The 27,168-nt window shown below is 43.7% G+C and overlaps 2 protein-coding genes across 2 annotated transcripts; both read right to left on the bottom strand.

Annotated features, from left to right (window-relative positions):
• Positions 1-4,959: 4,959 nt before the first annotated feature.
• pex13 (peroxisomal biogenesis factor 13) lies at positions 4,960-8,676 on the bottom strand. The gene is made up of 4 exons (XM_030379597.1): positions 8,334-8,676; positions 7,084-7,823; positions 6,419-6,541; positions 4,960-5,845 (listed from the first exon to the last, which is right to left on the bottom strand). Exons 1-4 carry the CDS (start codon positions 8,405-8,407, stop codon positions 5,451-5,453), a joined length of 1,332 nt encoding a protein of 443 aa, XP_030235457.1. The 5' UTR covers positions 8,408-8,676; the 3' UTR covers positions 4,960-5,450.
• Positions 8,677-15,833: 7,157 nt separating this feature from the next.
• rel (v-rel avian reticuloendotheliosis viral oncogene homolog) lies at positions 15,834-27,031 on the bottom strand. The gene is made up of 11 exons (XM_030378483.1): positions 26,911-27,031; positions 26,627-26,665; positions 25,727-25,866; positions 24,625-24,773; positions 23,770-23,861; positions 20,211-20,345; positions 19,297-19,401; positions 18,457-18,675; positions 18,056-18,127; positions 17,835-17,909; positions 15,834-17,741 (listed from the first exon to the last, which is right to left on the bottom strand). Exons 1-11 carry the CDS (start codon positions 26,915-26,917, stop codon positions 16,768-16,770), a joined length of 2,007 nt encoding a protein of 668 aa, XP_030234343.1. The 5' UTR covers positions 26,918-27,031; the 3' UTR covers positions 15,834-16,767.
• Between the last annotated feature and the right edge of the window lie 137 nt (positions 27,032-27,168).

Raw genomic sequence — 27,168 nt, 5'->3', positions numbered from 1 at the left:
TGGGGGTCTGTGCCGTAAAGCAATTCGTTACTTCGCGAGACCCGAGACTAGTGATGGCAGTGTGACACTGAAGCTTCGATACGTGCTTCAAACCAACTCCCAAGAAGCACTGCTTCGAAGCTTGCTTCAGAGCAAAAAAAAACACGTGACATGTGACGTCCGAAGCAGCAACTGGTTCGTTGCCTGAATGAATCACTTGACTGGTCCGCTATGGGGTCAGAACAGTCTCAATAATAATGAATGCACAGAGAAGGAGTCACAAATGTATTTTCTGATTTATATATAAATTACTCTCTTCTCAGAAATACATTTCAATGCACACATAAATGGATATCGGTATGTATAAATGTAAAATAAATCCATAAACAAAAATAAGTTTCACAAACACATTTCTGATCCATACACAAATGTACCTTGTTTTAAATAAATGTAATATAAATCCATAAATATATTAATTTAAAAAATATTTGCAATTTTCATCACAATGTATTTGGATGTTGTTACATTTATATACAAACTGTTAAACTTGTATTTACAAGACGTTTTTCCATTTGTGAACTTATTTGCATTTGTGCGTGAACTGGTCTGTATTTATGTGTGGATTTTTGAGACTCTCCTGACGTCGCTAGATTCACAAATGCATTTTTTTCAACAAGGAACTCTCTGTAGCCAATCAGATGCCTCCCTCGTTTTCAGTCAACTACATGACTGCTGTGACTGGGTTTTCACTTCGGTGCCGTTTACTACTTTAACGGCACCGATAATCCCAAAACCCAGTCGAAATTAGATGGAAAAAGTGTGTGGCTAAACGTGACGCAGCATTTACTTCTTCACCACCTAGAGATTGTTATGTACGATCATTCAAAAAACCATGTTCTTTCCGATAGAGTAGACATTTGACAGAGAACCGGGAGGCTCGGAGGCTGGACTCAGAGGTCGGAACTGCAGCCATGTGATTGGCTGAAAACGAGGGAGGCATCTGATTGGCTACAGAGAGATCCTTGTTGAAAAAATTGCATTTGTGAATCTAGCGACGTCAGGAGAGTCTCAAAAATCCACACATAAATACAGACCAGTTCACGCACAAATGCAAATAAGTTCACAAATGAAAAACGTCTTGTAAATACAAGTTTAACAGTTTGTATATAAATGTAACAACATCCAAATACATTGTGATGAAAATTGCAAATATTTTTTAAATTAATATATTTATGGATTTATATTACATTTATTTAAAACAAGGTACATTTGTGTATGGATCAGAAATGTGTTTGTGAAACTTATTTTTGTTTATGGATTTATTTTACATTTATACATACCGATATCCATTTATGTGTGCATTGAAATGTATTTCTGAGAAGAGAGTAATTTATATATAAATCAGAAAATACATTTGTGAATCCTTCTCCGTGCATTCATTATTAATGAGACTGTTCTGACCCCATACCTCCGAGCCTCCCGGCTCTCTGTCAAATGTCTACTCTATCGGAAAGAACATGGTTTTTTGAATGATCGTACCTAACAATCTCTAGGTGGTGAAGAAGTAAATGCTGCGTCACGTTTAGCTACACACTATTTCCATCTAGTTTCGACTGGGTTTTGGGATTATCGGTGCCGTTAAAGTAGTAAACGGCACCGACGTAAAAACCCGGTCACAGCAGTCATGTGATCGGCTGAAAACGAGGGAGGCATCTGATTGGCTACAGAGACTTCCTTGTTGAAAAAAATGCATTTGCGAATCTAGCGACGTCAGGAGAGTCTCAAAAATCCACACATAAATACAGACCAGTTCAAGCACAAATGCAAATAAGTTCACAAATGGAAAACCGTCTTGTAAATACAAGTTTAACAGTTTGTATATAAATGTAACAACATCCAAATACATTGTGATGAAAATTGCAAATATTTTTTAAATTAATATATTTATGGATTTATATTACATTTATTTAAAACAAGGTACATTTGTGTATGGATCAGAAATGTGTTTGTGAAACTTATTTTTGTTTATGGATTTATTTTACATTTATACATACCGATATCCATTTATGTGTGCATTGAAATGTATTTCTGAGAAGAGAGTAATTTATATATAAATCAGAAAATACATTTGTGAATCCTTCTCTGTGCATTCATTATTATTGAGACTGTTCTGACCCCATAGTCCGCGGATCGGTGGAGAAGCTTTGGGCAAAAAAAAAGAAACCGACTCAATCCATTAAGCAGCCTACCTCAATACAAATCTTTGAGTGTCTAACCCCATCCCACATAATCACCCCCTAGAGTTACTCAAGCACACCCAACCAACCTTGTCCGAAGCCAGCTGGTCACCGCCTAATTATTTAATGAAAAAAGAAAACACAATCGATGCTTCAATCGTTAACGGGAGTTGTGCATAGTACAATATCTATGTAATAGATCAACGTAAGGTATCGATTAGAGTAGACTAGGGGATAACACACTGACTGTGGAGGGGAGAAACCGGGTTCGAATCCCATTCTTGGGTGGAAAGTTTTTATATGCTGTTTCAATTATATCCTAGCCTACATCAGTTAGCCTATGTGGACAGAAGGCTAGGCATATCCCTTTAAGAACAATTTAGACATCTGTATTTAGATCAATCTTTATTCGTGAAAAGATCATGCTATTAAGTATTTGGGTTTGTGTGTTTGTGCGTCAAATCGTTTTCAAAGCAGGGATACGTTGAATCCACTGCAGCCTCGAACTTCGCCAGCAGAGGTCACTGTCACTGAAGCTTCGAGTAATGAACCCATTTTCGAAACATTTGGCTCAACTGGTTCGATGCTTCATAAAAGCTTCATTTGCCTATCACTACCCGAGACTCCCGCGAGAGTTGGCGGCGGGTCGCCGGCAGAAACATATTCCTTTTCTCCGCCAAGATGCGCAAGGGGGAGTCGAAACAACGAACAATCGAACAAAAATGTATAATGGAACCATCGCAATGACTCCTAGCCTGTTATATTAAGGTAAATCAAGCCAAAAAAGTTGCATAGTTCCCCTTTCACTCGTGTCTGATCTCTTTTCTGGTCCATTCTTCTTTTGTTCCACCGACAGTCGCCTCTTGGGTCCCTTATCAGTCGATTGATCCATGATGAATGCAACAATTGCCTCGCAACTGGCTGTTTATATCTAGCCGGTGCCATGTTTGGGTGCGTGTCTGTGCCCATCCGGAATGTCCCGGTCCGAGCAAATCAAGTTGCATATGCTCTTTTTCACTGTAGAGGCGACATGGGAAAATGACACACCCACCAATCGACCCAGAAATGGATGCAGAACCATCAGCATAACTCTCAACCTGCATACTTAATGTAATTTTGGCTAAAAAAGTTGCATAGTGGGCCTTTAAAGGACTGAACACTGCCAATATAGAGTGGCGAAGTCACGCCTCTTCCGGTAGAGCTCATTGGACCTATGAGATCGAAAAATATGAATGGGTGTCAATGGAGAGAAAATAATTATTTTCTGGTGACCTGGATTACACATATGTTGTTTGTGGATTTGAATGATAATTTTTCATGCAAAGAAAACTAACAATTTTCGTGAAGAAGATTGATAATTTTAAGTTTTATGTGAGGCCGCTTTGTGAACTACAGCTCTTCGCTGCTCTCGACGCATATGATATACGTCACAACACCCGCCCTTGGAACTCGGCACAGAGACAGATGGCGATCTCTCTGCCCCACTTCACCGCTGTTTCCAAGGGGAGGATAAAAGCATCGAAAGAGGTGAAAACCATCATAAATCGAGGCACGTGCAGAGTTCCAGTTATGCCGATGGGAAGATTGTCGGTCTTCTCCACGCCAGTCGCAGGGAGCGTGACGTCACATACAAGCCGTGTAGTCTTTGTCGTTGTGTTTTCTCTACAGCCTTTATCTGAACAATTGCACAATAAACGGTTGAACTCTTTGCATGAAAAATTATCATTTAAATCCACAAACAACATATGTGTAATCCAGGGCATATAAAGACCGGGACCAGCAAATAATTATTTTCTCTCCATTGACACCCATTCATATTTTTCGATCTCATAGGTCCCATGAGCTCTACCGGAAGGGGCGTGACTTCGCCACTCTATTCGGGTGACTCAAACCTTGCGCCTGTCAAATCTCTGAAAAGTCAGTGCTGAAAAGTCAGTTCTGTAAAAATACATTGCAATGGCGTAAACGTACACCTTTACAAGTTTTTTAAATAAATATTCAACCTTTCAAAACTTATTACTCAATGTATGAACACATGTTTGCAGAATCCCATTTACAAGGTTTCAAAACCGGGAAACAATGAAATACACTGTTAGAACAGTGCCAGATTTGAAACTCTGCAAATGCGCTGGTGATATTGTTTGAACTTTGAAAAACAAACATGTTTGTGAAAAAAAAAAAACTTTGAAAATGTGTTGGTGAAAATGATGAAGAAGATAAAATAGAACACAAAATCATGTTTACAGATGTTAGAATTTTTTTCAGGTTAGAATCTCTTTTTTCAGTGTTACAAAACCTTTTTTTACAAGGTGTTGAGTTTTCAAACCCAGACTTACAAGCCATTTAAACTTTTTTTTTCAATTTTGAATTTAGGCAGGAAACTTGCTCCATAGGTTTGTTGTGTCGCAGTGCAGCAGGTGAATAAAATGCGCTCCGGTTGCCTAGTGACACCAGCACTGCCCGTCCTAAGTCTCAGCACCATGAGAGACTACAGATGCTTTATTATTGGGATTTGGATGATCACTAACAAATGCGTATACAATTTTTATTAATATTTGTGTAATATCTTGAACATTGTGTGCTGTCCTAGGTGTTTGTATCTCCTGTATATTGTGCTGCTATATAGGGTTTTGTTCTTTCAATACAAAAAGTTTGATTATTTTGGAAGAAATGTGGTTTTATACTGCTCCTGCCTTGCATTAATCTTTCGACCAAAAAAAAACTGATTACAAGTTTCAGAAAATAACACATTTTTCAAAATATTTATATTTCATTTACATAATTACATGTTGAAAGACAGAATTGTACAAACAATTACCCACTATTTTCGAATTGCCCATACAGTGTAAATCCAGATTTTGGTACTGAAAGGTCAGTAATAAAAGTAACCTACTTACAATGTTATTGCTTTCCATATAGCCTACTGTTCAGGTTTTGTGCAACAAACTTTCTGTAAACCATTAAGCAAAATCATACGTCAACTCAAATATTAAGATTATTCTTCACATAAATTAGTTGAAGAGAAACAACTGAAATTCACATATTCAATCGCAGCACAAGATGCCTTAGTCAGTTTTGGATTGTGTATGTCTTTGCTAGGAAGTCTTCATATTAGCATCTATAGCCATCAGTAGCAATGGCAGCACTAAGACAAATAGAGTATCCATTTAAATAAACACAAGTGTATACAGAACATTTGCATGTACGCATTAAGGTGTGTCCTAAACCTTTACCTCAGAGGTCTATCTTATCGGAAATATTCAGCACTGTGCTAGAGGGCATCCTGGAGTCTTGTGTTCCCAGATTGAAGTTGACTGTTGGTGATTCACTGTAAACAGACTCCAGAAGTTGCTCAGAAACAGCTGAAGTAGAGGCAAAAGTGGAGGCGTAAGCTGTGGCTGAACCGAGACCCGGAGTAATACTAGGAGATGGGGTTGAAGGAAGGCCTGCAACCGAGGCTGTCTGAGTGGCTGGAGCGCTCTCTCCCTGGGCCTGGGCAAGTCTCTCCAGCTCAGCTAGCTTTCGGCCCCTCCTCTTGCCGAGGACCTTTACATAGTTGGCCGGGACCAGGCCTGTGGTTTGGCCATCGGCGCTGGCCAGCAGCCAGCCACGTACCCTGGGCTGGTGCTCTGGGAAACAGAAAAAGTATAAATAGATGAGTGTCTGAACGGAGAGGGAGTTATTGTGTGTTGTATTGTGTGAGTGTTGAGGATTTCAGGAAAAGCAGATAATGGCTTCTGCCATGATAAACATTACAATCATTAACTAGGATGACAGTGAGAAAATAATTTCTTCAACCTTTCTCTGCTATAAAGGATTTATTCAGTAAATAAGGTTATCTCAAGCATCTTTTGAATATCAATTAGTCAATATTATTCGCTATAATATAGTTAATGATCAGATGTTTTTGAAATACATTTCTGATATTCAGAGCCCTGAGTCAGTGCTTGACAGCATACATGCACACAGCAACCCCAAAACCCCATACAGAAATCCCACTATGGTCATTTTGTCTGCAAAACGAATTCCCCTGACCATGATGCAAATGGGACTGAAGAAGCTACCACCAGTGATGATGAAGTCAAGTAGGATATGATATGAAAAGGTGGTGGTCAAGGGGTGGTACACATCATCCACTACCATGAGGTGGAATGAAATAAATGAACATCATTGAGGATGGAAATTCAACATGAGGGGGTCACCTTTGGGGGCGAGGTTGAGCATGTCTCCTGCCCTCAGGGAGATCTCCTCCTCAGATGCTGCAATGAAGTCATACTCGGCTCTGGCCACCACATGGTCATCTTCCCCACTGGCCCAGTTACTGGCTGAGAAGATAAAGGAACAAAAGAACATTAGCCCGTTGATGACAAAGGGTATTTCTTTGAGCTGGACTGGAATCGTTACTGGAACATCAACATATTTCTTAAGCTTAATCATTTACTTTTTGTGTTAATCTATCAGCTAGCGTTATAACATTGGCAGACGCTGTCTGGTAATATGTATTTGTGGTGGTTTAGGCCATTCCATACAGTCAGACATTAACCAGGCCAGTTATTAAATTATTATTAATTCAAGTTACGCAGAATATAAGTGTCTTATTTCAATGGTCAATTTGTTTGTTTTTTTCTTTTGTCTGAACATTTTTCTGAACCCGGCCAATGACATCATGAGGTGAAGCTAGAGGGTTTTGAAACTCTCCATGTCAGGGTTTAAGATGGTTTAATGGCTGCGGTCGATCTCAAATGTCCACAGCCTGCCTGTAGTCATCCTAGACTAATATGCCTAAACCTTAGCTGCTACTTGCGTTGGGTAAAATCATATGTTTAATGTAAAACAAACCAACAGTAATAACTCCTGGCTGTCTCACCACTTTCTGACGTCCCGTCGACGGAGCTCAGCAGCTTCCAGATTAGATAGGGTCCCCCCAGGACAACAGCCAAGAACAAAAAGATGGGCCACGACTTCACCCCCCCGGCCTTTGGATCCTCCAGCCCGGCCCCGCGGGCTAACGCATCGCTGGCGCTGTCCGCCCACAAGTCCTCCACCTCGCCTTCCGACCGCAACCCCATCATCCGCTGCAGCCGCCTGTACAGGTAGCGCAGCGTGCGCACCAGCGCAAACGCAGACAACACGCGGGTGAAGTGCGCCCGCAGCCGTGTCAGGTGGTTGGCTACGTCCAGCACGGCCCGGAAGCTGTTGTAGACGGCCGAGAAGGTGGCGTCCAGCATCATGCTGACAGAGCTGAAGGCCTGCACGATGCTCTCGATGGACTGGAAGGCGCCGCGGCTGCTCTCCTCCGCCTGCTGCACGAAGCGGCTGGGGGCTACGTCTTCCACCGCAGCGGGGAAACGGCCATAGCCCCCCATGCCCCCCATGCCATAGCCGCCGCCAACGCCGCCAGCGCCGTAGCTGTAGGGGCTGTAGCCGCCACCACTGAACATGGAGCTCCCATAGGGGCTGTAGGAGGAGGCGAAGGAGTTCAAGGCTGGACGGTAGGCCTGGTGCTGGACGGGGCGCGGGGGTAGGGGAGGCACCATCCTGGTCAGGACAGGGGGCCCAGTGGACGGGCCGGGGAGAATGCCTGGTCCTACAGAGAAGTCTGTGGATCTGTAGAGCAGACAGAGTCAACTGTTTGGATTTTAAGAATGCATTTATTTGACTGATTTAGAGACACGTCAATTAAACGCAGTGTTAAGTTATATTACAGCAAGTGAAGTTAGGAACACAAATGTGTGTATGTGCTTTCGGCATTGCCTGTATGCATGCAACATAAACATACATTTATGTTTACTTGTAATACAATGGCTGCCTAAAAAGACAACAACTTGTTGTGTAACTGGTTTATTAGTAAACAATCCCCACTAATGGCGTTAACGTTAATCCAAATATACTTATTGATGATTGCGTGTTGTAGTATTTCAGTCGTAAGCTAAAAAGTACCAAGCAAACATCACTGAATGTTAAAAGAACATGCCTAACAATGTGAACACCACTGTATTTTGTCGCTACTTGGGGCCTTTCTGCGCCTGCACAACACTCAACGGAGCAGCCGTAGCTAACATCTAGGCCTAAGAACTATAAACAAGTCTTATAAACCAAACAGATAAACGTGATTACCGGTAGTTGACAGGTGCTGCCATTGCACCCGGGATCCTTCTTTCCCACGGTTTGGGTGGAGGCTGAGAAGCCATCTGGATTTTTTTTTAAATATATAAAAATCAACCAAATCTTGAACTCTGTACTCTCCCCTACTGCTTCGCTCCACTGCTGTCAGACCAAAGTAGTTGCAACAGAAAACCGATAGACTGTAGCCTACTACTGCGATCTCCTTATGGTTTAAGATGGTAAACTTTCATTGGTTGGTTTCTAGTTTGTGTTGTCAAAAATGTCATTCGATTTTTTTAACTGTTTAATTGGTTTGAGTTTTTCGTTTGACTAATGTAGCCTTGGACGTAAAATCAACTAAAAATAAAGGACCCACGCCGTTGCACCTGTCCACAACATCCAGCAGGATGTGCCCTTGTCCAATTTTCTCATGCGTCTGAGCAGTCCAATCCACTGCAATAACATATTTAAAGGTCCCATGGCATGAACTCACTTCATGAGGTTTTCTAACATTAATATGAATTCCCCTAGCCTGCCTATGGTCCCCCAGAGGCTAAAACTTGCATTCGGTGTAAAACGAGCACTAGGTATCCTGCTCCGAAGTGGTAGTCAGTTAACAGTGAACTTGCGTGTGTTATTATCCATTATTATGAGTTAAACTTTAATCAGACAACGGTTATATGCTATAGATCCTAGAGTATTGAATTATAAATGTGCACAATACATAACGTTAGCTCCCTACTTATAGCTCAGCGGACTAGAATGCTTCCCGTTGCCAAGTAGTAGCTAAGGTCCGTCCTATTTACTGGAGGAGTGAACAACGTTTCCGTTGCACAGCTTTTGGCCGTGATAATATGTGATAATATGTATTATATGATCATATAGATATTTATGTATTATATGATATTATTTAGATATAGAGCTCCAGGACTGTGACGCAAATGTTGTACACTTCTTTGTTATTTGGATAGCCGTTCTGCTGTTGGTGTTATGGCGCATAACACGTCGGACTCTCGTCTCTGGTATTTCCACAACGAGATTCGTAGTGGGGGTTATCTCAGCCATGGTTGAGAAGGAATTGGGGGAAAGGAACTTTGGCGCACACAGTTTTTGGCCATGATAATATATATTTGATAATATGATATTGTTGTATAATATAATGTCATTTAGATATAGAGCTCCAGGACTCCCACCGGAGCACCCAGAAGTTCTAGAATATTTACAGAACACGGCCAAAGGCTGTGTGCGCCTCGCCATTGCGATACATCCACTGTAAACGGAGAACATGGTACCGCATGGCCGCAAGCTGCTCAGGGCCGCATCCTCCTCCTTGACCCGCCTCTCTCCTCCTCATTTGCATTAAAGCTACAGACACCGAAACGGCGCGTTTGGGGAATGCTCAATGTGCAACTGGCTCATAGTGGCTGTAATTCTGCAACACGGCTGAATTTCGGGAATGTCTTAAAATACTCTGTTAGGGGCCCACTAATATCTGTATTAAAGCATCCATAAAGTAGCATGCCATGGGACCTTTAATGTGACCATGGAAAATGCATGGTTTATGGTATGGTGCTAAACTATTGTAATGCCTAATCCATTTTCTAGTTATATCTATGGTGAAAGATAAATCCTGCTTTAATGGGATTTATTCAAAATGTAAAAATAAATGATAGAGTCCAAAGAAACATTTTAAAAGTGTAAGACTAATTAACTATGTTAATTGAACGCCTAACATCACAGGCATGAGAAATGAGTCTGGATAAAAGCTGATTTTGCAACTTTTGCATTAGACTGAGATAAAAGGATATTGTCAAGGTAAAGGTCTGGATGCCTATATGTGGGCGGCTTATGACGTTAGTTTGAAAGTTAACCCCCACCACCACACCTGCCCACACACACACCCTTCACTGATACCACTACACCGCCCTGTTAGGGGAGGACAACCTGTGCAGCCAATGTGCGAAAGAGTGTGGGATAAACATAGAACCTTCAACCAAACGGGGAACTATAAATCACGCCTTCCAGGGATTTTGGCTAAATCAAAAACTTCCTCTTAACCCAAGCCTATGAACTATACATTTTCCTGGCCAATGCTTTCCTTATCAACAATTTGAAATAGGCTATAATTGGCATACTTGTTGTGCAAGTCAAATATATCCATAAAGCAAATCTAGAAAAAAAAAGATTCAGAAAAAACACCCGAAGGCTAGGCCTATTATAGGCTACTTTGCACACTTTCAGTTATAATTTGTTTGTCCAGTGTTTGTTATCTTTTAATCATGCAGAGTTAAATAAAGAGGCCAGTGAGTATAAATAATATCACAGAGTTGGACTAGAAGGCTTAAATTCTGCAATATCGAAAATAAATGCTAAATTGAACACTCTTTTAGACATTAGGAGTGTATAAGATTGTATAACATTTTTCACATTGCAGATTGTTTAAATTTATAACTGATTTTCTTTTAGCAAAATATATCAAGTGGGCTTTGCATTTAGATCGACTAATCAGCACTTATTATGTTCAGGTATTGAGTTACAATTAAGGGAGCGAAATAATGATTATAAAATAATATTTGTATCAGGATGAGTAGTAACAAAGTTAATCTATGAATAGCTACTTCTACATCTTTATTCTACATCATCATGATACATCATCTCTATTTATTACAGATAGACCACAAAAGCGGTTTAAAGTTGTACAAGTTGTAAAGCTTACACTTTCACATCACACTCCAATCCTGTCAACGGAAAGATCTGTATGCCTGTGTGTCGGGCTTATGACGTTGGTTTGAAAGGTAACCCCCACAACCCCACACACACTGACACGCATTACACCGAACTGTATGGGGAAGACAGCGTGTGCAGCCAACGTATGAAAGATGTGTGTGAGTGTGCGAATTCTGGGGGTCTGTGAATCACGGACCACCTGACATCACAAACTCTGATGTCATCTGAGTGCTGTGGGAGGGTGGCAGGGGGATAGGGGGCGGGGTCTTTTGCAGTGCACGGCCGCAGTAGAGAGACGCTGTATTATGTCATTGTGGTGTTATCATCGAGTAGGTGTTTCGCTTGAGTGAGGAGTGGATGCCGATCTCGTGCAAAAAGACTGATGTCACGAGAATGGTAGTGCATTCTTATTTCCTTGCTCTCTTCACGCCTCCTCCCACACCTTCACGACTCCTCAACTGTGACATCAAGCCGTCACAAATGCTAGGAATGATGCAGTATGTGTGTGTGTGTGTGTGTGTGTGTGTGTGTGTGTGTGTGTGTGTGTGTGTGTGTGTGTGTGTGTGTGTGTGTGTGTGTGTGTGTGTGTACGTGTGTGTACGTGTGTGTGTGTGTGTGTGTGTGTGTGTGTGTGTGTGTGTGTGTGTGTGTGTGTGTGTGTGTGTGTGTGTGTGTGTGTACAAGACTGTGTGAATGTGTGTTAGTGTTAGACATGCATGCTTTCATTTCGATTTCGATTTAAATCTAGATATCCAAACGATGCTTTAATGCATCACCAGGGAAAATATAGCCTATAGATTTGGCCAAGGTAAAGCCCCTCTTTCTTTACCCAGTGATTGCATCACATAGCCTAAGTAGGCTATTATTAAATAGCTATAGTGCCAGGGTTCAAACTTGTTTTCTCTGAACTATCTAACAATGATACATACCGGGTCTGTTGCCAATAATGTGTAAAAGACACACGTCACTGATAGTCCGGCTGTTCCGGTCAATTATTTTGTTGTGCTTCTGGGACATTCCCTGCTCTGTCTTATGTCTTGTATGATAAGCCACACACATGTCTATAATTAAAATGTGCTCAATGAAGTTTGTAATTTGCAGGTAACAAGTAAAGTCAAATGCCCTCAAAGCAAGTCTTCCCCTTGCAGGTGTCTTGCCTCTGAGGCACATTTTCAGATATTCTTGATGACGGAGGGACGCGGCAGAGAGTAGCCTATCAGTCACGATGCGAATGAACGGAAGGAGGATTTATGATGATGAATGAGAGAAGAAGGTGGAGGCTGTACAGCAGAGGTGGAGTTTGGCGGGAAAGAGGCGTTGAACAGGTCTAGCATGCCTCTTCCGGCACATCGTTATGAAACACTTTTAAAGGAAGAGACACCGATAACACATAAAACAGGCTAGACTGCACTCTCGGACGTACAGGGATGAACTCAGATCAGTGGCAATAACAGGCACGCGCACGCGCGCGACAGTTCAAAGTGTGGACGTCAATACATTTTTGGATAATTGAGACACAAAGTAGTATTAGGATATCTGATGTCTGTAGGATGTCTGTTTAGCCTAATACCGCTTCTGCGGCTATTTTTTGTCTTATTTTATGACAGGGAATAAATCAAGCGACAGGTAGCTGTTACATTGTGATCCGTTCGTTTGTTTTGTGAATGAATTAGGCATGCATCCATCTAGGCTACAAGCAAGCCATCGACTTCTTAAAGTAGGCCTAAGCCCGCCAGTAGCTGTGTGTATCCTGTCAGTTGTAGTAAAATTGCAGTTATTCTTTTACCATGAACAGGAAGGAACCCCGTCTCACCAAGGTCTCCCAATTCAAGAGAAAAGTGCCTTCCAAATGAGCTGATGACGTCCTCCTCGTAGGCCACGGAAGTATTGGTACTTGACTGCAACATTTGTGAAACTGTTTTACTTTTTTTAAAGAAAAAAATCAATATTGTTTAGGGTGACCTCATTAGAAAGGTGAACTGAATTGGCAGAACTCGGTTCGGCACCATCTCACCTGTCGGTTGAAGGATCAGTTTACATTGCTATTTTGTTATGGTCAATCACCAGCCCCACTATAATGAAGTCTCCAAGGTGCTCTCATCAAACAGGATGTTTAGGCCTACTATATACCAAACTGGCTGAATTCAAGCCAAACTATTAATAGGCTATCATAAGGTTTTTTGATGATGAAAGATGATGGCCAATGATGAACATGGAATTTAGTTATTTTAGGTAACAAGCAATCGAGAGAAATACGATGAGTTAAAGACGTTTTTCTGAATGAATTAGGCCTGAAAGCTGAGCTACTGTATGTGGCATCGTTAACCACGAGGCAGGAAGGAAGCTGAGTACATCCTACCAAGGTCTCCAAATACAAGAGAAAAGAGATCAAACCGACAAGTCCTGCCTTCCAATTTAACAACGTCGTGTGGCAGGAAATGGACATTTCCCTTACACCTAATGACGAAAGAACATTAAGCCAATGGAACCTGACTGAACATTGTCCTTATTCTGGTTCCACAACTGAGGTGCATGATCTGTGTTTTGATCTAACCCTGAGGGCCGCGTTTCGGCAGATTGTGAGCCTGAAGTTTGTGTGGTGGTGGTTTGAAATCATGTCAACTCTACAGACCAAACAGCCAAACTCCGGTCCCCTTAAAAGCGGGGGTCCGCTTCCAAGTGAACTCTGGTGCGATTCGATGTGCTCGTGATTCGCCCCAACTATAGGAAGTGAATATAAACAATGCATTCTGGGTTAGGGCCTACACTTCTGCCAATTTGAGATTGTAAACATATTCAGCTTGGTATCTGTGAACTTTGCCTAGATTAAAGTGAGTCACGGTCAGTGGGGCAATCAGAAAGCACTCATCGCAAAACGGATACTCATAAAAACACTGACATTTTTAAATCATTCGGTGACAGAATGGTAGAAATAGTGTACTTTTTGATTTGTTTTGATAGCAAATGAAACACCCCAAGTCCGTTGTTTTTGCACCTGTATTATTGTCCGCAACAAGAAATTTCCCTATAGTTTTCTTTCCAATAGACGAGCGGCCTGTGGTTTGTTTGGTTCGCTTAACAAAGTCCTCTGGGAACTCTACCCGGACCAAATTAGAATTTCAACATAGCACCTCCAACACTGAACCTGTTCCGTCAGGTTGCCTGACAGTCTTTGTGGTATTCATGATACAGTCTTGTATTCATGGTGCAGTCTATGAAGAGTAGGCAGGCTGGGAATATACCCCAGAGGCCTCTGATCCATGATGCCAAAAATTGGCATTTCATCCCCTGGTAGGTGTTCTTAATGATTCTTTGGTAACACTTTAAATAAAGTTAAGTCATAACTTAAGTCTGGAGGCCTTTAGTTGATGATCATTAACAAAACATTAATACACATTTGCAGATTCCTGATAACTGCTACTTAAAAGGGCTCCTATAATACCACCAGGTATGATGTTGATTAACCACACCCAACACCCATGTCAAAATTGACTCCTGCTAGTGACATCACAAGTGGGAGTGTCCACCAAGTTTTATAATTGATAGGTCAACAGTCCGTACAGTCCACTGAATAGGCCGTGCACATATTGATCCTCTGCACATGTATATGCATTTTTTGTTAATGATTAGTCATAAGGCTTATCACAAGACTTATCAATTACCTATGACTGAACATTATTATAAAGAGTTACCAATTCTGTTCAGTAACACCGATAGCACGAGGGCACTATGGAATCCCGCCGGGATGCAATTGTGCACCATATAGGTTTCCAAACCAACTCCTGGTCCACACTGTCAAACACATTTTCTAAATCTAGGTTATGATAATGATTATCCTAAAATGTGGCTATTTGAACGCCACTGGCTCACTAATCTGACTCCGGCACACTGGGTTAAATTTGAATTGGAACAATCATGTTGCTGGAGGCGCGGATCTGTAAGCGTGTAATTGACTAACTACAAACACAAAATCAGCCAGCAGTAGTAAACTCTTTCCAGTAGGAAGATAAGCTAAAACATCCTGTTTGGTGGATGTCTGTTGGATGTTATTAATGAACACTGTGTAGGCTGGCCGCTGAGGAATATCATAATTAAAATCCCCTTCCGAAAACTAGATCCACTAAAGTAGTTTCTCTTCAGCAAAATATTGGCATAATGAAACAGAAAGTATGGCATTACTCTCCCGTTTTCAGTTTTTGGTCTTCTGCTGTAGCATGTGGGACGTCCCATGTTCCCCATGCCACCCTGCTTCCCCATAGTTTGTCAACCATTTTGCAATGTTATTACAATGCAATAGAACACTAAATAGTAAAGGAAAAGTAAAAAAAAGCAAAGTTCTTGAAGCTCCATCAAAGGGCCCTTGTTTTACCACCAGGTGTGAGCTTGATAAGCCATTACAAGAAGTTTGTAACTTGTAATGAGTGTCCATCTTTAGGAATGATAGGAAAGCAAAATTTGCAACTGTCCACTGGTTAGGCTAGTTGACTGATTCTAGGTATATATCTAGGCGGACACTCCCACTTGTGATGTGTGATGTCACTAACGCACATGGAATGGCAGATTTAAAACAGGCTTGTAATGCTAGCTCACACCTGGTGATAAAATAGCAACATCTCACCCCCCCCTGTTCTTTTATAGAGCTATAATTGATGATAGACACCCAGTTACATAGTGCTCTAGTGTTATCCAAGGACATACTCTGTGAATAGGTCAAGACAAGGTTGTACGCTACCATGGATCGACGCATAGCAACACAGAGACAAGAAAATAACAGGAACTACTGGAATTAGTCATTAAACATTTATTGTGTCAAAAAGGTCCCATTCTACCAACATTTTGTCTTGAAATAAGTGCAATACATAGGAATGTGCGATTTATATGTATGCCCACTAAAAGCTAAGCAGAGTATTATGTACCTTTTTTTCTAAACAATTGAAAGGAGATTGTTGAGCAGCCGTACACTGACCAATGGCGTGAGAGATCAATTTACTAAGCTAAACACAATCCGAGTCTGTTCATAGCTCCGCCCTGCCCCCACGGTCCTGGAAAAGCCACACAGTCTCCATCAGATGCCCACAGATAGTGTAAGAACAAGGTAAAGGGCAAACAAAACAAGAGGTGTATTGTAAAGGGTTCACAACCCAATACTCTGTTGACTTTCATAGGATCGCTACGAGCACAGTGGTATGACATAGTCATTACAAAGGAAATACGTCACAGTGCCGCTGGTGACTGTGATTTCTCCCACTTCCTCATTGGAAATTTCCCTAACTTGCCGTGTTTCGAGCACGTCGGCAAGATGGCCGCTTACAGCCTGAGTGTTGCAGAAATATACAGCATATATACAAACACATAACATTTACCCAATGCGTTGTTGATATAACTGGTGGTAAAACAATGACGAAACACTATCCAAAAGGGACCAATACCAATTGTTTACCGTTTAGCTGGCTGATGTTAGAGACATGTTTTTACATCCATCCAACTCTCCCTCCTATGAGAACACACCCACCTATATGCTACCAGTACCCAGAGGACACTCAGACAGCAGTAGATTTGCATTGAAAAGATACCAGTGCTAAAATGAGATTGCAAAACCTTGGTCTACCATAAGAGCTAACTGCATACATGAAAAAAACTCATCAGCCTCCAAATGAGCAACTCAAATGAGGCATTGCATTTTGTTCATCCTCAATTGTCCCCAAGTTATTTTGGTCAGTCACTTGGTCGTGTCATTGGTCTGATTGACCCAGTCAGCCAGAGAGGAGAAGTAGCCTTGTTGGAGGATGCGGCTGTTTGGATTAGGATGTTTGCAGCTATTGCCGCCGTCTTGTGCCATTGATTCGCTGCTGATGCCATTGTTCATGGGCCTTGGAAGCAGGTCAGTGTAAGTGATACCCTGACTTTCCATCGTGGGTTGTATGAAAGGAGCACGGTTGTCCTGTCCACCAGCAACCTGTTCCTGTTTCACCTGGAAACCATTATGAGGCCATCCGGCCATCAGACCCTTGATAAAATCATCTCCCTCAATCCCCTCCAAGAGGGGAAAACTACCGAGCCCTGGGTTGCCCATGCCATCTCCTGGCCCATTCAAGGTGCCCTCCATGGGGCTAGGGGAAGCAACACCAGACCATGCAGGCTGGAGACCATGGCTCTGGGCACCGGGAATGCTCTGGCCTTTGGTCTCCGTGCCGCACTCCACCCTGTGTTGTTGAAGTTGTTGATGCTGATGTTGCTGCGGCTGCTGCTGTTGCTGCTGCTGCGGTTGTTGCTGCTGCTGCTGCTGTGGTTGTTGCTGCTGCTGCTGCCGTGGCTGCTGAAAGAAATAATGCTGGGGCTGTTGTAGTGCCTGGCCTATCAAGGAACCATGGAGTTCCGGATCCAAAAACTGCAAGTCCTTCACGGAAAGCTCGGGTAAGAGGTTGGTGCCAGCAGGGTAACCAGAGGCAGCATTAGGCTGCTGCGGCCTAACGTTGTGCCCTGCAGGGCTCATGGTGCAAAGTGGGTGGGTCCTGATGGTGTCCATGGAGAATGCTGGGTTGGGGATTCGCCACGATTGGGTGTGTGAAACACCAGCGGGCTGAGGAAATGGCAACCCGGAGGTGCGTGGAGGGGCAAGGTTGAAGGCCGTGTTAAGTGCTACAGAGGTTTGGTGCATTGCCGATGCGAGGCTCCTCGGAATTGGATTGTTGTCTGAAGAAAAAAGAACGAAGACAATAGCGGGTCAAATTAAGTTGATCGTGGATGGGAGGACGAGCAAAGTACGAGCCAGGCTGAAACACTGACCTTTTCTGTGGCCCATCATGGGGCTAAATGGTACTAGTTTTTGCCGGTTGGCTGTCAAACCAGTCAGGGAACCAGCTGTAGGAGGAGGATCAAAGGGTGAGATCCAACGTATTTTACTAGTTGGGGTGATTTGGGTTCCAAACCATTGTTAACCCTGGCAACCCAACACAGCAAATGGGACACACTGACACAGGGAACTGTAAATAAACGTTATTAATTACCTGACAGATCAGACTTCTTTATTTGGAAATTATGCTCCAGTCTCCGCTTCTTCTCGTTATAACCATACGGGTCTGAAAAACAGTGAAATGGTTAATTTAACAGAGAGAATATATAATTAAAAAGTATATCATGACCATCAGCCATTTTATACACGAGTTTATATCATTAATCTGGACATGCGCTACAACCGAGGTGAATGTATCTGTCTTCAGTAACTTAGCTACACTTTGTCTTTTGATCTAGATTTCTGACAAGAAAAATCAGCAGCACGTAGAGAAGACAGTGTGAGTGGCTGGCAACCGCTGGCCAATAAAACACGATCCTATTTGTTTTATTCAACCGAGTGCCACGAATTAGCAACCCTGAGGTTCGTTGGTTACCACTCTCGAACACTTCCCACCTTTGTCGTCGGGCTGGTAATGGAAGTTGATGGCCTCGCTCACTTCCTGGTCAGTGGGCCGGCGCAGCTGCATCTGCACGACCACGGGATTGGTGATGGAGGCGTCGTAGTAGGGGGGGCTCTTGAAGACGATGGCCACCTGCCGGTGGACGTCCGCCTGGGAGAAGGTGCCCCTGGCCTCCCAGCCTTCTTTGGTGAAGAAGCGAACCTCGATGTCGTCTGAGGGGCGCGGGTGGAGGCAGAGAGGAAGAGGGAGGGCAGAGATGGACGAATGTGTGAATGAATGAACACAAAGATGGCTGATGGCAAAGAATGGCGGTTGAGGGGAAGGAAAATAAATGAGTGCAGATGTTAACACAAATAAAGTGATAACCAAGTGTGATAAGATAGACATGTTTTAAAAAGATCCCTTCGAGCTGAGGCCTCCTACCCACTGCAAGCCTTTTAGAGCCGGGCTGACTCCGACAGTAAACACTATATAGCAGGTCTTGAGAAACAGTCTTGCCTGGCCGTCAGGTTGTCGGTCCACAATAGGGACTAGGAACATGTGGGGGTACCTGCATTAAGCCTCTTCTATCCCGAGGTATGGGTTGGATTTTTCTCAGTCCCCCCCAAAAGAACGTGAGTCAAGCCTGATGATGCCAAATTGGTTTAAAGAAATCTTTGCCCTCGTAACTCTGAAGTGGGCTCGGATGACAATCAGAGCCCACTTCAGAGTGACGTCCCCGACACACCGGCGCACACTCACGTTGCCCTTGCTGGTTGGAGCGTTAAATCAACTTCCTGCCCCGCCCCACCAAAATCATTTTTAATGGCTGATCATTGGGTTAGATTGTGTACCTTTTTGAACTTTGTCACACAGCAAGAAGATCTCATCTCCTCCCCTAACGGCACCACTGTTCCTGTTGACTCGACAGATCCTCAACTCAGCCGTATTTGGGGCACCTGAGGACACACACACACATTAGATCCAACATCGTCTTCTGATAGCTCAGTATGTCTCGAAGGCAGCCTTTAATGGTCATGGACGACAGTTTATAGAGTGATGGGTTACAAATTTGGTTAATTAGACAGCAGCCTGCGTGTATAATTGAAAATGATCCGTGAACACGAAGATAAATTCATTATCTTTGGGGGATACTTTCACCAAAAAGGGAGTGTAATAACAACAGCGCTTTCGGTTTAGAATTTAAACTGATCGAGTCACATGATGGCTGCTAGAAAAGAGGAAGTGCACTATGGTAACGGGGCAGCTTGTTGAGTGAGTGCAGAGAACTTCCCCTTTCTCTTTGTGTGTGTGCGGAACAATGAACAGCCTCTGTCTGTACAACAGTTGAGAATAAAGCTAGCTGCTAATCACCTTAGAGCCATGTGCTATGGACATGTCTGGTCATTTTTGGATTATTGATTAATTATGAATTGAGCAATAATGAAGGCTTTCTGGTCTTGAATATATATATATATATAGCATAGATAGATATACATTTTTTGTGATAATACTGTATATGTAGTTGATTTTGTGATCTTATACGGTTCTGATTTACTAATGGTCTTTTCTCAAACTTTGTGGAGAAAAGACCATTGAACAACAGATTAAATAAATTGTAATATTCTGTTCAAATCTACCAACAATTGGTGTAAATGGCAGTGATGCAGATCCATCACCACACAGGTGGGGCCTGCATGTCTCAAGCCGAATCTCATTGCAGGGCTGACCAGATGACGCGGGGGGGGGGCTTAGCGTGGTCACTCACGGTTGTCGTAGATGGGGTTGGTGACGAGGGGCTTGATGGAGTAATGTCCGCTCTGGTCCTGGAGGAACACCTCGATGCAGAGACGCACCACGTTCAGGTCATACTCCTCGGTCTGCACGAGCTGCTCCTTGGGCACTGCACACACAGAGACACAAGGTCAATATAGCAGAGCTATTGCATACTGATTAGGTTATTTCATTCATTATGGTTTGGAGTCTTGGATATTATCCCCGACATAGACGAGAGTCTGACAGACTGACTAGCTGTCTGGTTTGAGGGGGGGGGGGGTGAGGGAGGGGTGGAAGGCTACCCTCATGCAAACTCAACCATGGCTCCCCATCAAATACGTCACGCAACGGCATAAGCCTACACACAGCAGTTAGTAGTATGCAGCCACCCCAGCGAACCCACACACACACACCACCTGCTGAAGATGCACACATGCACCTCCCGCCGCAACAACAGACACCCACACAAACTAAGTTTCACATCCCACTGACTTCCTTCAAATCTCTGCATCTTTGCTCTCCGCTCAAAAAACTCAGGGTTAAACTCAGACTTGCTGTGCGGAGTCCCGGCCCACCACCTACTGAGGCGACCACGTCACTCCTCCTCAGGTGGAAACTGAGCACACGAATGCCTGCGTCGGAGAGGACGTGCATGCCTCCTGTGGAGGGGATTCAGGGGTTAGGGAGGGGGAGTAGAGAACATGACCCCGGACTTTCTACCATTCCACCTCACCAGCACCACCATCCACCAAACCACGACACTGACCCCTCCCGGAGTAAAAAAGACAAAGCCTGACTAACTCTAGAAGATATCTGTTTATGTCTTTGGACTAGTATGTGAATGGATGCCCTAGTTACCAATAAACTGTTGTTCCTAATCCCCTCCCCTCCTCTCTAGAGAATATAAGTGCTGTGCCTCTTACTGTTGGCTGTACCAAGTTGCACCGTCTTCAAATGGTGCTTACCCGTATTTCTACTTTGTGTTTGGGTGATAGGTTCAAGCTTGCATTTGGCAACGACAACGGTGGAGAAAGTGAAAGGGAGGGAGAGAGAAGAAGATAAAATATATGGTCGGAAAATATATTGACACCTCTTGTTTTGTATGAGAGTTGAAGAGGGGGGGGGGGGGGTGAGAGAAAAAGAGCAAAAGAGTGACAGTGACAGAGACAGAGCGACAGAGAGAGACAGAGAGAGATCACCTGGCTGTTTGTTTGTGTAGCATGTTCAAGTGCGTTGGCCATGGGTTGGAAAGAGTGTGAAGGTGTGTGTGCCCACTTGATTTGCATGTGCATATCTATTGGTATTAATATGTACCTTGAGAATGAGGCCAAGGGAGAGAGAAAAAACTAGAGTGGGAGACGGGTGTCATACACAACCACTACAAGTTCTACGACATGACTCACCCAGAATGTGGATGAGTGCTAGACCAGTTCAGTCCGGTTAACCAAGCTGAGGGATGGACATCATGTGAATAACATTCATCTATCACCTGAGCTGCCATAGCTAGAATAATCACCAGATTGGATCATATTGCCTGCAAATTAGATGCACTGTAATACAGTTCAAGCAGTCATATTGTGTTGATATTTCAAAATAGATTTCTAAGTATAGTGATCATTGCTGTGGTAGACTGCGCTAAAGAGTAATGAGGAGACCAGAACCATATCAGCCCCAGAGCCATATCTGATGATCCTTTTGGGAAAGGGTTCATAGGATTTCAAAGCCTGAGGCCATCTTGTGGACCAACATAAGACCAAGCTCGCTGAAGCACTGATGCAAACTACAAACGTAACGTTGGTGCTGGTGACTGACGGAACACTCCAACACAAACGTGTACAGACACAAACAAAACGATGCAGATCTCTATGCTCTGGTTAATGATGAGAGAGACTGCATGAGACTCTTTCTGCACACAGGAAATGCGAGTTTCACAGCAGAAGTGAAGTAAGAATAATAGTGGGCTACAATAAATCTTGCTGAGAAAATGACCTACCAATCTTTCCGCTCGCTTCTGTTCTCCAAATCTCTCATAGCACGAGGGACAATAAACATGTGGCTCAATTGATTGTGGGATTTTATATAGACAATATCGATTATTCAAAATAGTAACCTACAAATGATTGAATGAACAAAGAAACAAATTGGCTCTCAATGCGTACAACCTAATCAAAATTGATACTCTCAACAGATCTGGGTACCAGATCACTGGGAAGACAGCTTTGAGTGTTGCACACTGTACACATCCATCCCATTAGCATTAGAAAAGCAATAAGGGGCGGGGTTGAATAGTGCTCCAGCTCTACTGCTGCAGTCTCACACAAGGAACTTGTGACATGGACAATGAGGAACCACGTATAACTCTCCTGGATTACGAAACAACAAAGAACCAAGATACTAAAATCGTCCCTCCCACAAAGCACAACTACAACCATGGGCTAACCATAGTGTGTGTGTGTGTGTGTGTGTGTGTGTGTGTGTGTGTGTGTGTGTGTGTGTGTGTGTGTGTGTGTGTGTGCGTGCGCGCGCACGCGCGCGCGCTCGCACACACGTACGTTCCTCGCCCTCTCAACATAAAAAAACGTAGCCGAACAACCATGTCATTTCGCCAAAGAAGAAGGCCTATAAAAGTGCCGTTGCTGTAAATATGGGGAAGCCCCGCGTTGCTCTGCCTCCCCCTCCCCCGCACGCTAGGCTGTTAATGAATGCCGCGCTTCCAGCTCTCCGGTGGCATCCAGCGCCACACTGGATTGAGCAACGTCAAGATGGAATGGGGAAGTGGAGCCCAACTCCTGTTAGTACATGAGGGGCGGCTGCCGCCACAGCCATCTGTCTGCACCACACGCCGGGGGGGTGAGGCAGGGGGCTGCCCACTGAACCACCACTGCTTTCAGACGCACAATTTTCCCCAGCATGGGAATCACACGCAAGGCCAACTACATAGAAACAAAATGCTCAAAAAGCACATATTCAACCATTTTCGTTCATATTTGTGTGAGGAAGGTTGATAGTTAGCTAAATAAATACATCTTACTACTATAAAAGCAGGCCTGTCGCACCAGTTAGTCATGTGTGCATGTGCCAAGCAGCCTGCAGCTCACACACAAACATACACGGAAACGCACACACACACACACACACACACACACACACACACACACACACACACACACACACACACACACACACACACACACACACACACACACACGTGCACAAACCGCACGACAAGAGAAATTGCGATAAAAGAAGGGAAGAGAAAATGTCTCACCTTGACAAGCAACGGCAGGTCGTTCTTTTTGTCACATAAAAACCGTTAAATTCAGACATCACGCCGACCGGCATATCAACACACATGTGACGCGATCTTAAAGAGACAGTAAGATCGCGTCACACGTGATAGTCAGTACCTGACAACCCTCACACCATTAAGGAGGAAGACTATTTAAAGCTACTGACAACTGAAATGTCTCAGACCGATGCATTTGTGCAATTCTCAAATGGGAGATGAATCGAGCGAGCGAGAGCGAGAGAGAGAGAGAGAGAGAGCTTACCATGAAAAGGGTTGATTCCTCTGGTGATTCGCTGCATGATGGCCTCCTTCACCTCCCTCCTCCTCACACACTGGATGCCCAGGTTCTGGAAGCTAGCGCCGGAAGACACAGACATCTCTTTAAGTACAAGTTGGCTACTTCCACAAACACCCCACATACCTTCCCAAAACCCCATGCAACATCACTCAATCTTTTAATGGCAAAGTCGGTTTGGTTTTGGAATAACAAACTAAATCGATTATGTGGTTTGTCTGAGTACCAAAGGGTAAACCGCGGTACCAAAAGGTTTGGGTTCGTTACTGATGGTTTAAAACATCCCATTCCTTTTAACATGGCTGTTTTAACTGTATTTGAAGTGGAAACCACTCCATACACCGCTGTCCCTATGCTACATCATACCACATTTTTTGGGAATACATAACCGAATATGTGGCATTTATCAATTAAATTAGTTATTATTGTGATTGATCAATTCATTAAGGCTATACAAGACTGATCTCTGATGGTATCAGAGCCAATATAATTTGCGATAAACGTAAACACGACATGCGTGACTGGGTACTCCCACACACACACACACACTCATCCTTCTTTCTCTCTAAAACAGGCAATGAGAGCGATGATGTGACTTGGGGAATTCCCCATTTCAAACCTCGTCACTGTTGAACTAATATTGTGTAGATGTGTGACATTGTTTGTGTGTTTCACATGTCTCATCCAAAATTGTTCTTTGAATGTTCAAATCCTTGAGCCCTGATGTGCTCTGATAAGACTAATGACAGCTTTTCTCCTTGAAAGGACAAACAGGGAATGCTACTGAAAAGGACGGTCACAGAGAGAGTTGGGGGTACTCACGCAATGACCCTGCGCTCCGGCCCGAACTCCGCCTCGTAGTACCCTTCCTTGCAGTCCTTTCCCACCAGGTCGTGGGGGTGGGGCCGGTAGGGCTCACTCTTGGTCACCAAGGAAACACGCACCTTGCCCTTGCCACAGTAGTTCAGGATCTACACGAAAGAGATCGGTCGGGTTCGGTTAGGACACAGCAATGCATTTTTAACTCGATTTACATAATAGCGACTCATATGACGTGCATTGAGTTATAACTACACTAAATCATAAAAGTTTGGGATGCCCTATATAAATCAAGTCGAATGAAGGATCGGACAATGATGAGTAATTGGATTATGCTTTACTCCGCTAATTCATTTAACGCAGAGAGAGCTGATAATTCTAAGCCCAATATCGCTCTATTGTCTTCACTATAGGGCTGCACACTGCGGTCATACTCGTCTGACTTTTACACCTGAGTAGAGCCATGCAGTGAGGGCGTAGGAGATTAGGGAGCAAAACACCCAACAAGTAATCGACAGTTTGGTATTTTTTCACAGCTAGGGAGAAGAGTTCTTAACTAAAACTTGGGTTTAAAACAATAAGAGATTTACCTTGGTTGGTCACAAACTGGAGGTCAATAACTTATCGATTAACGGCCAGATAACGAGGCAGATAATTAACAGATATCTTATTGGTTAAAAACATGTGACATGTGTACCTAACAAAAACAGAGGAGTGGGACACAAGTCAATAAAGTGCCCAGCTGGGCAGTGTTTGCAACAGGTGATGGTAGATGCAGAGGCGGCCTACTCCCACTGAACTTGTGAATGTATCTATTAAATTACATCGCAATATAAACTTCTTAGTTGTACGTGTGTTATGTGTAGAGAACCCTTCTGATCATGCTGTTGGTGGAAAGGTGTGCACCAACGGTGTTGGTGCCAATTAAGGTGTTCCCCATAATGGGAGGACGTGATTAATCAACAGGATGCAGTTAATCATGAGGGCCATCCCAGTGAGCAAAGCCTTAAGAGTTTGGAATCGCACCCACCTGCAGAACACCTGTCTGTGTGTGTCCCCAGGAGGGTGTGTGTGTGTGCGCGCGTGTGTGTGTGTCTCTATCTACCTGGATACTTGGGTAGGTCCTGTTGTTGTCAAAACTCCGCTCCCCGGGGATGCTTCCAGCGGAGCGACCCTCACACTTGTACCTGAAGCGCATGCCTCTCTGCTTGGGCTGCTCAAAGATCTGGACCTCTGGTACAGCCACTGCAGGGAACCAGGAATGGTGGAAGACCGCCCGTTAATCATGAACCTCTTTGCGTAGTAATTCAAATGTAATGGCCACGAGTAGGCCCAGTGCACCGTAGTGTTGGTTATGATTGTGGTTAATGCCGTGGTGAGAGATATGATTAAAAATAAAGACGCAGGATAGTGTTGGGCTAGAGCTAATTAAAGTAAAAGGACAGATGTTTCCCTCATGCATGGCACTTATTTCAACTCCAAGTCTGACAATGTTGACACCCTTCCATTAAAACAATGCTGTTTTACGCGTTTAGTGCCAGTGCCACTACGCTAAACCTTGGCACAACGCTTCTAAACCAGGTTACATTCAGGAAGAAAGGCGCAAAGCCAAACTGGCATGCAATCCCTAATAGACATTTAGGCAGGGCCGTCGTAAAGGGGTGAAAGGTGATGACGATTCTAGGGGCCCACAGCCCAGGGGGGGCCCATGGCAATAAAATAATAATAAAAAATAAAAAAAAGTAACTACCAGCCCATAGTACTAGGCCAGGCCAGGCCAGCCCCCCCCCCCCCCCCCCCCTCAACAATTGCTCCTTCCTTGGCCCCCGCACTCCCACCTGCTCACCCACCCTTGTCAATAAAAAAAAACCTTTGTCGCGAGCCTTCCATTAAAATAAATGAGGAAGTAGAAAGCAAGAAGTAACGACCACGAAGAGGGGAAACGGCCAGCGATGTTCGCCAGCGTTCACATGACATTTGAAAACTAACATAAATGTGGACTTACTTGTATGTTGGTTGTCCCCCAGCAAGGGCGGCAGATGAGCTGTGGAAGGGAAGCGAGGGGGCGCGTTTTAGGCAGGCTCTGAGTCCAAGTGCGCTACTAACAGGGACGAGATGCTCTAATAAAATGGTCATTTAAAACTGATAGTTTTTTTTTTGTTCGTATATTTACTTTGGATGTAGTTTGTAATTCAATAATGAATACATGTATTCAGTTCTCTCCCTCTGCAGTCGTAGACCGAAGTCACATGCACTCCCTCGTTCTCAATTTAGAGAAGTTGTACTCACCGTCCATATTGCGTTATCTCGACACAGACGGTTGTTCTTTCCGGCTCCCCGAGCAGAATGAGTGTCGATGTGTGATGAAATTAATATTTGTCAGAGCTCTAGAGACACGTCTGGGAATTCCCCCCCCCCTCGTCCCCGCCCTCGAACGGAGCGGACCAATGAAATGGACAAGCGCCTCAGGAGACACTGAGCGCCGCAAAGAGCAAGTGGCTGCATCACCGATGTGACGTCACAACACCAATGTAACCAAAAGAACGT

Source organism: Gadus morhua, chromosome 15 (genome assembly GCF_902167405.1).
Source record: "Gadus morhua chromosome 15, gadMor3.0, whole genome shotgun sequence".
Lineage (NCBI taxonomy): Eukaryota > Metazoa > Chordata > Actinopteri > Gadiformes > Gadidae > Gadus > Gadus morhua.
This window is presented reverse-complemented; position numbering and strand designations above follow the sequence as displayed.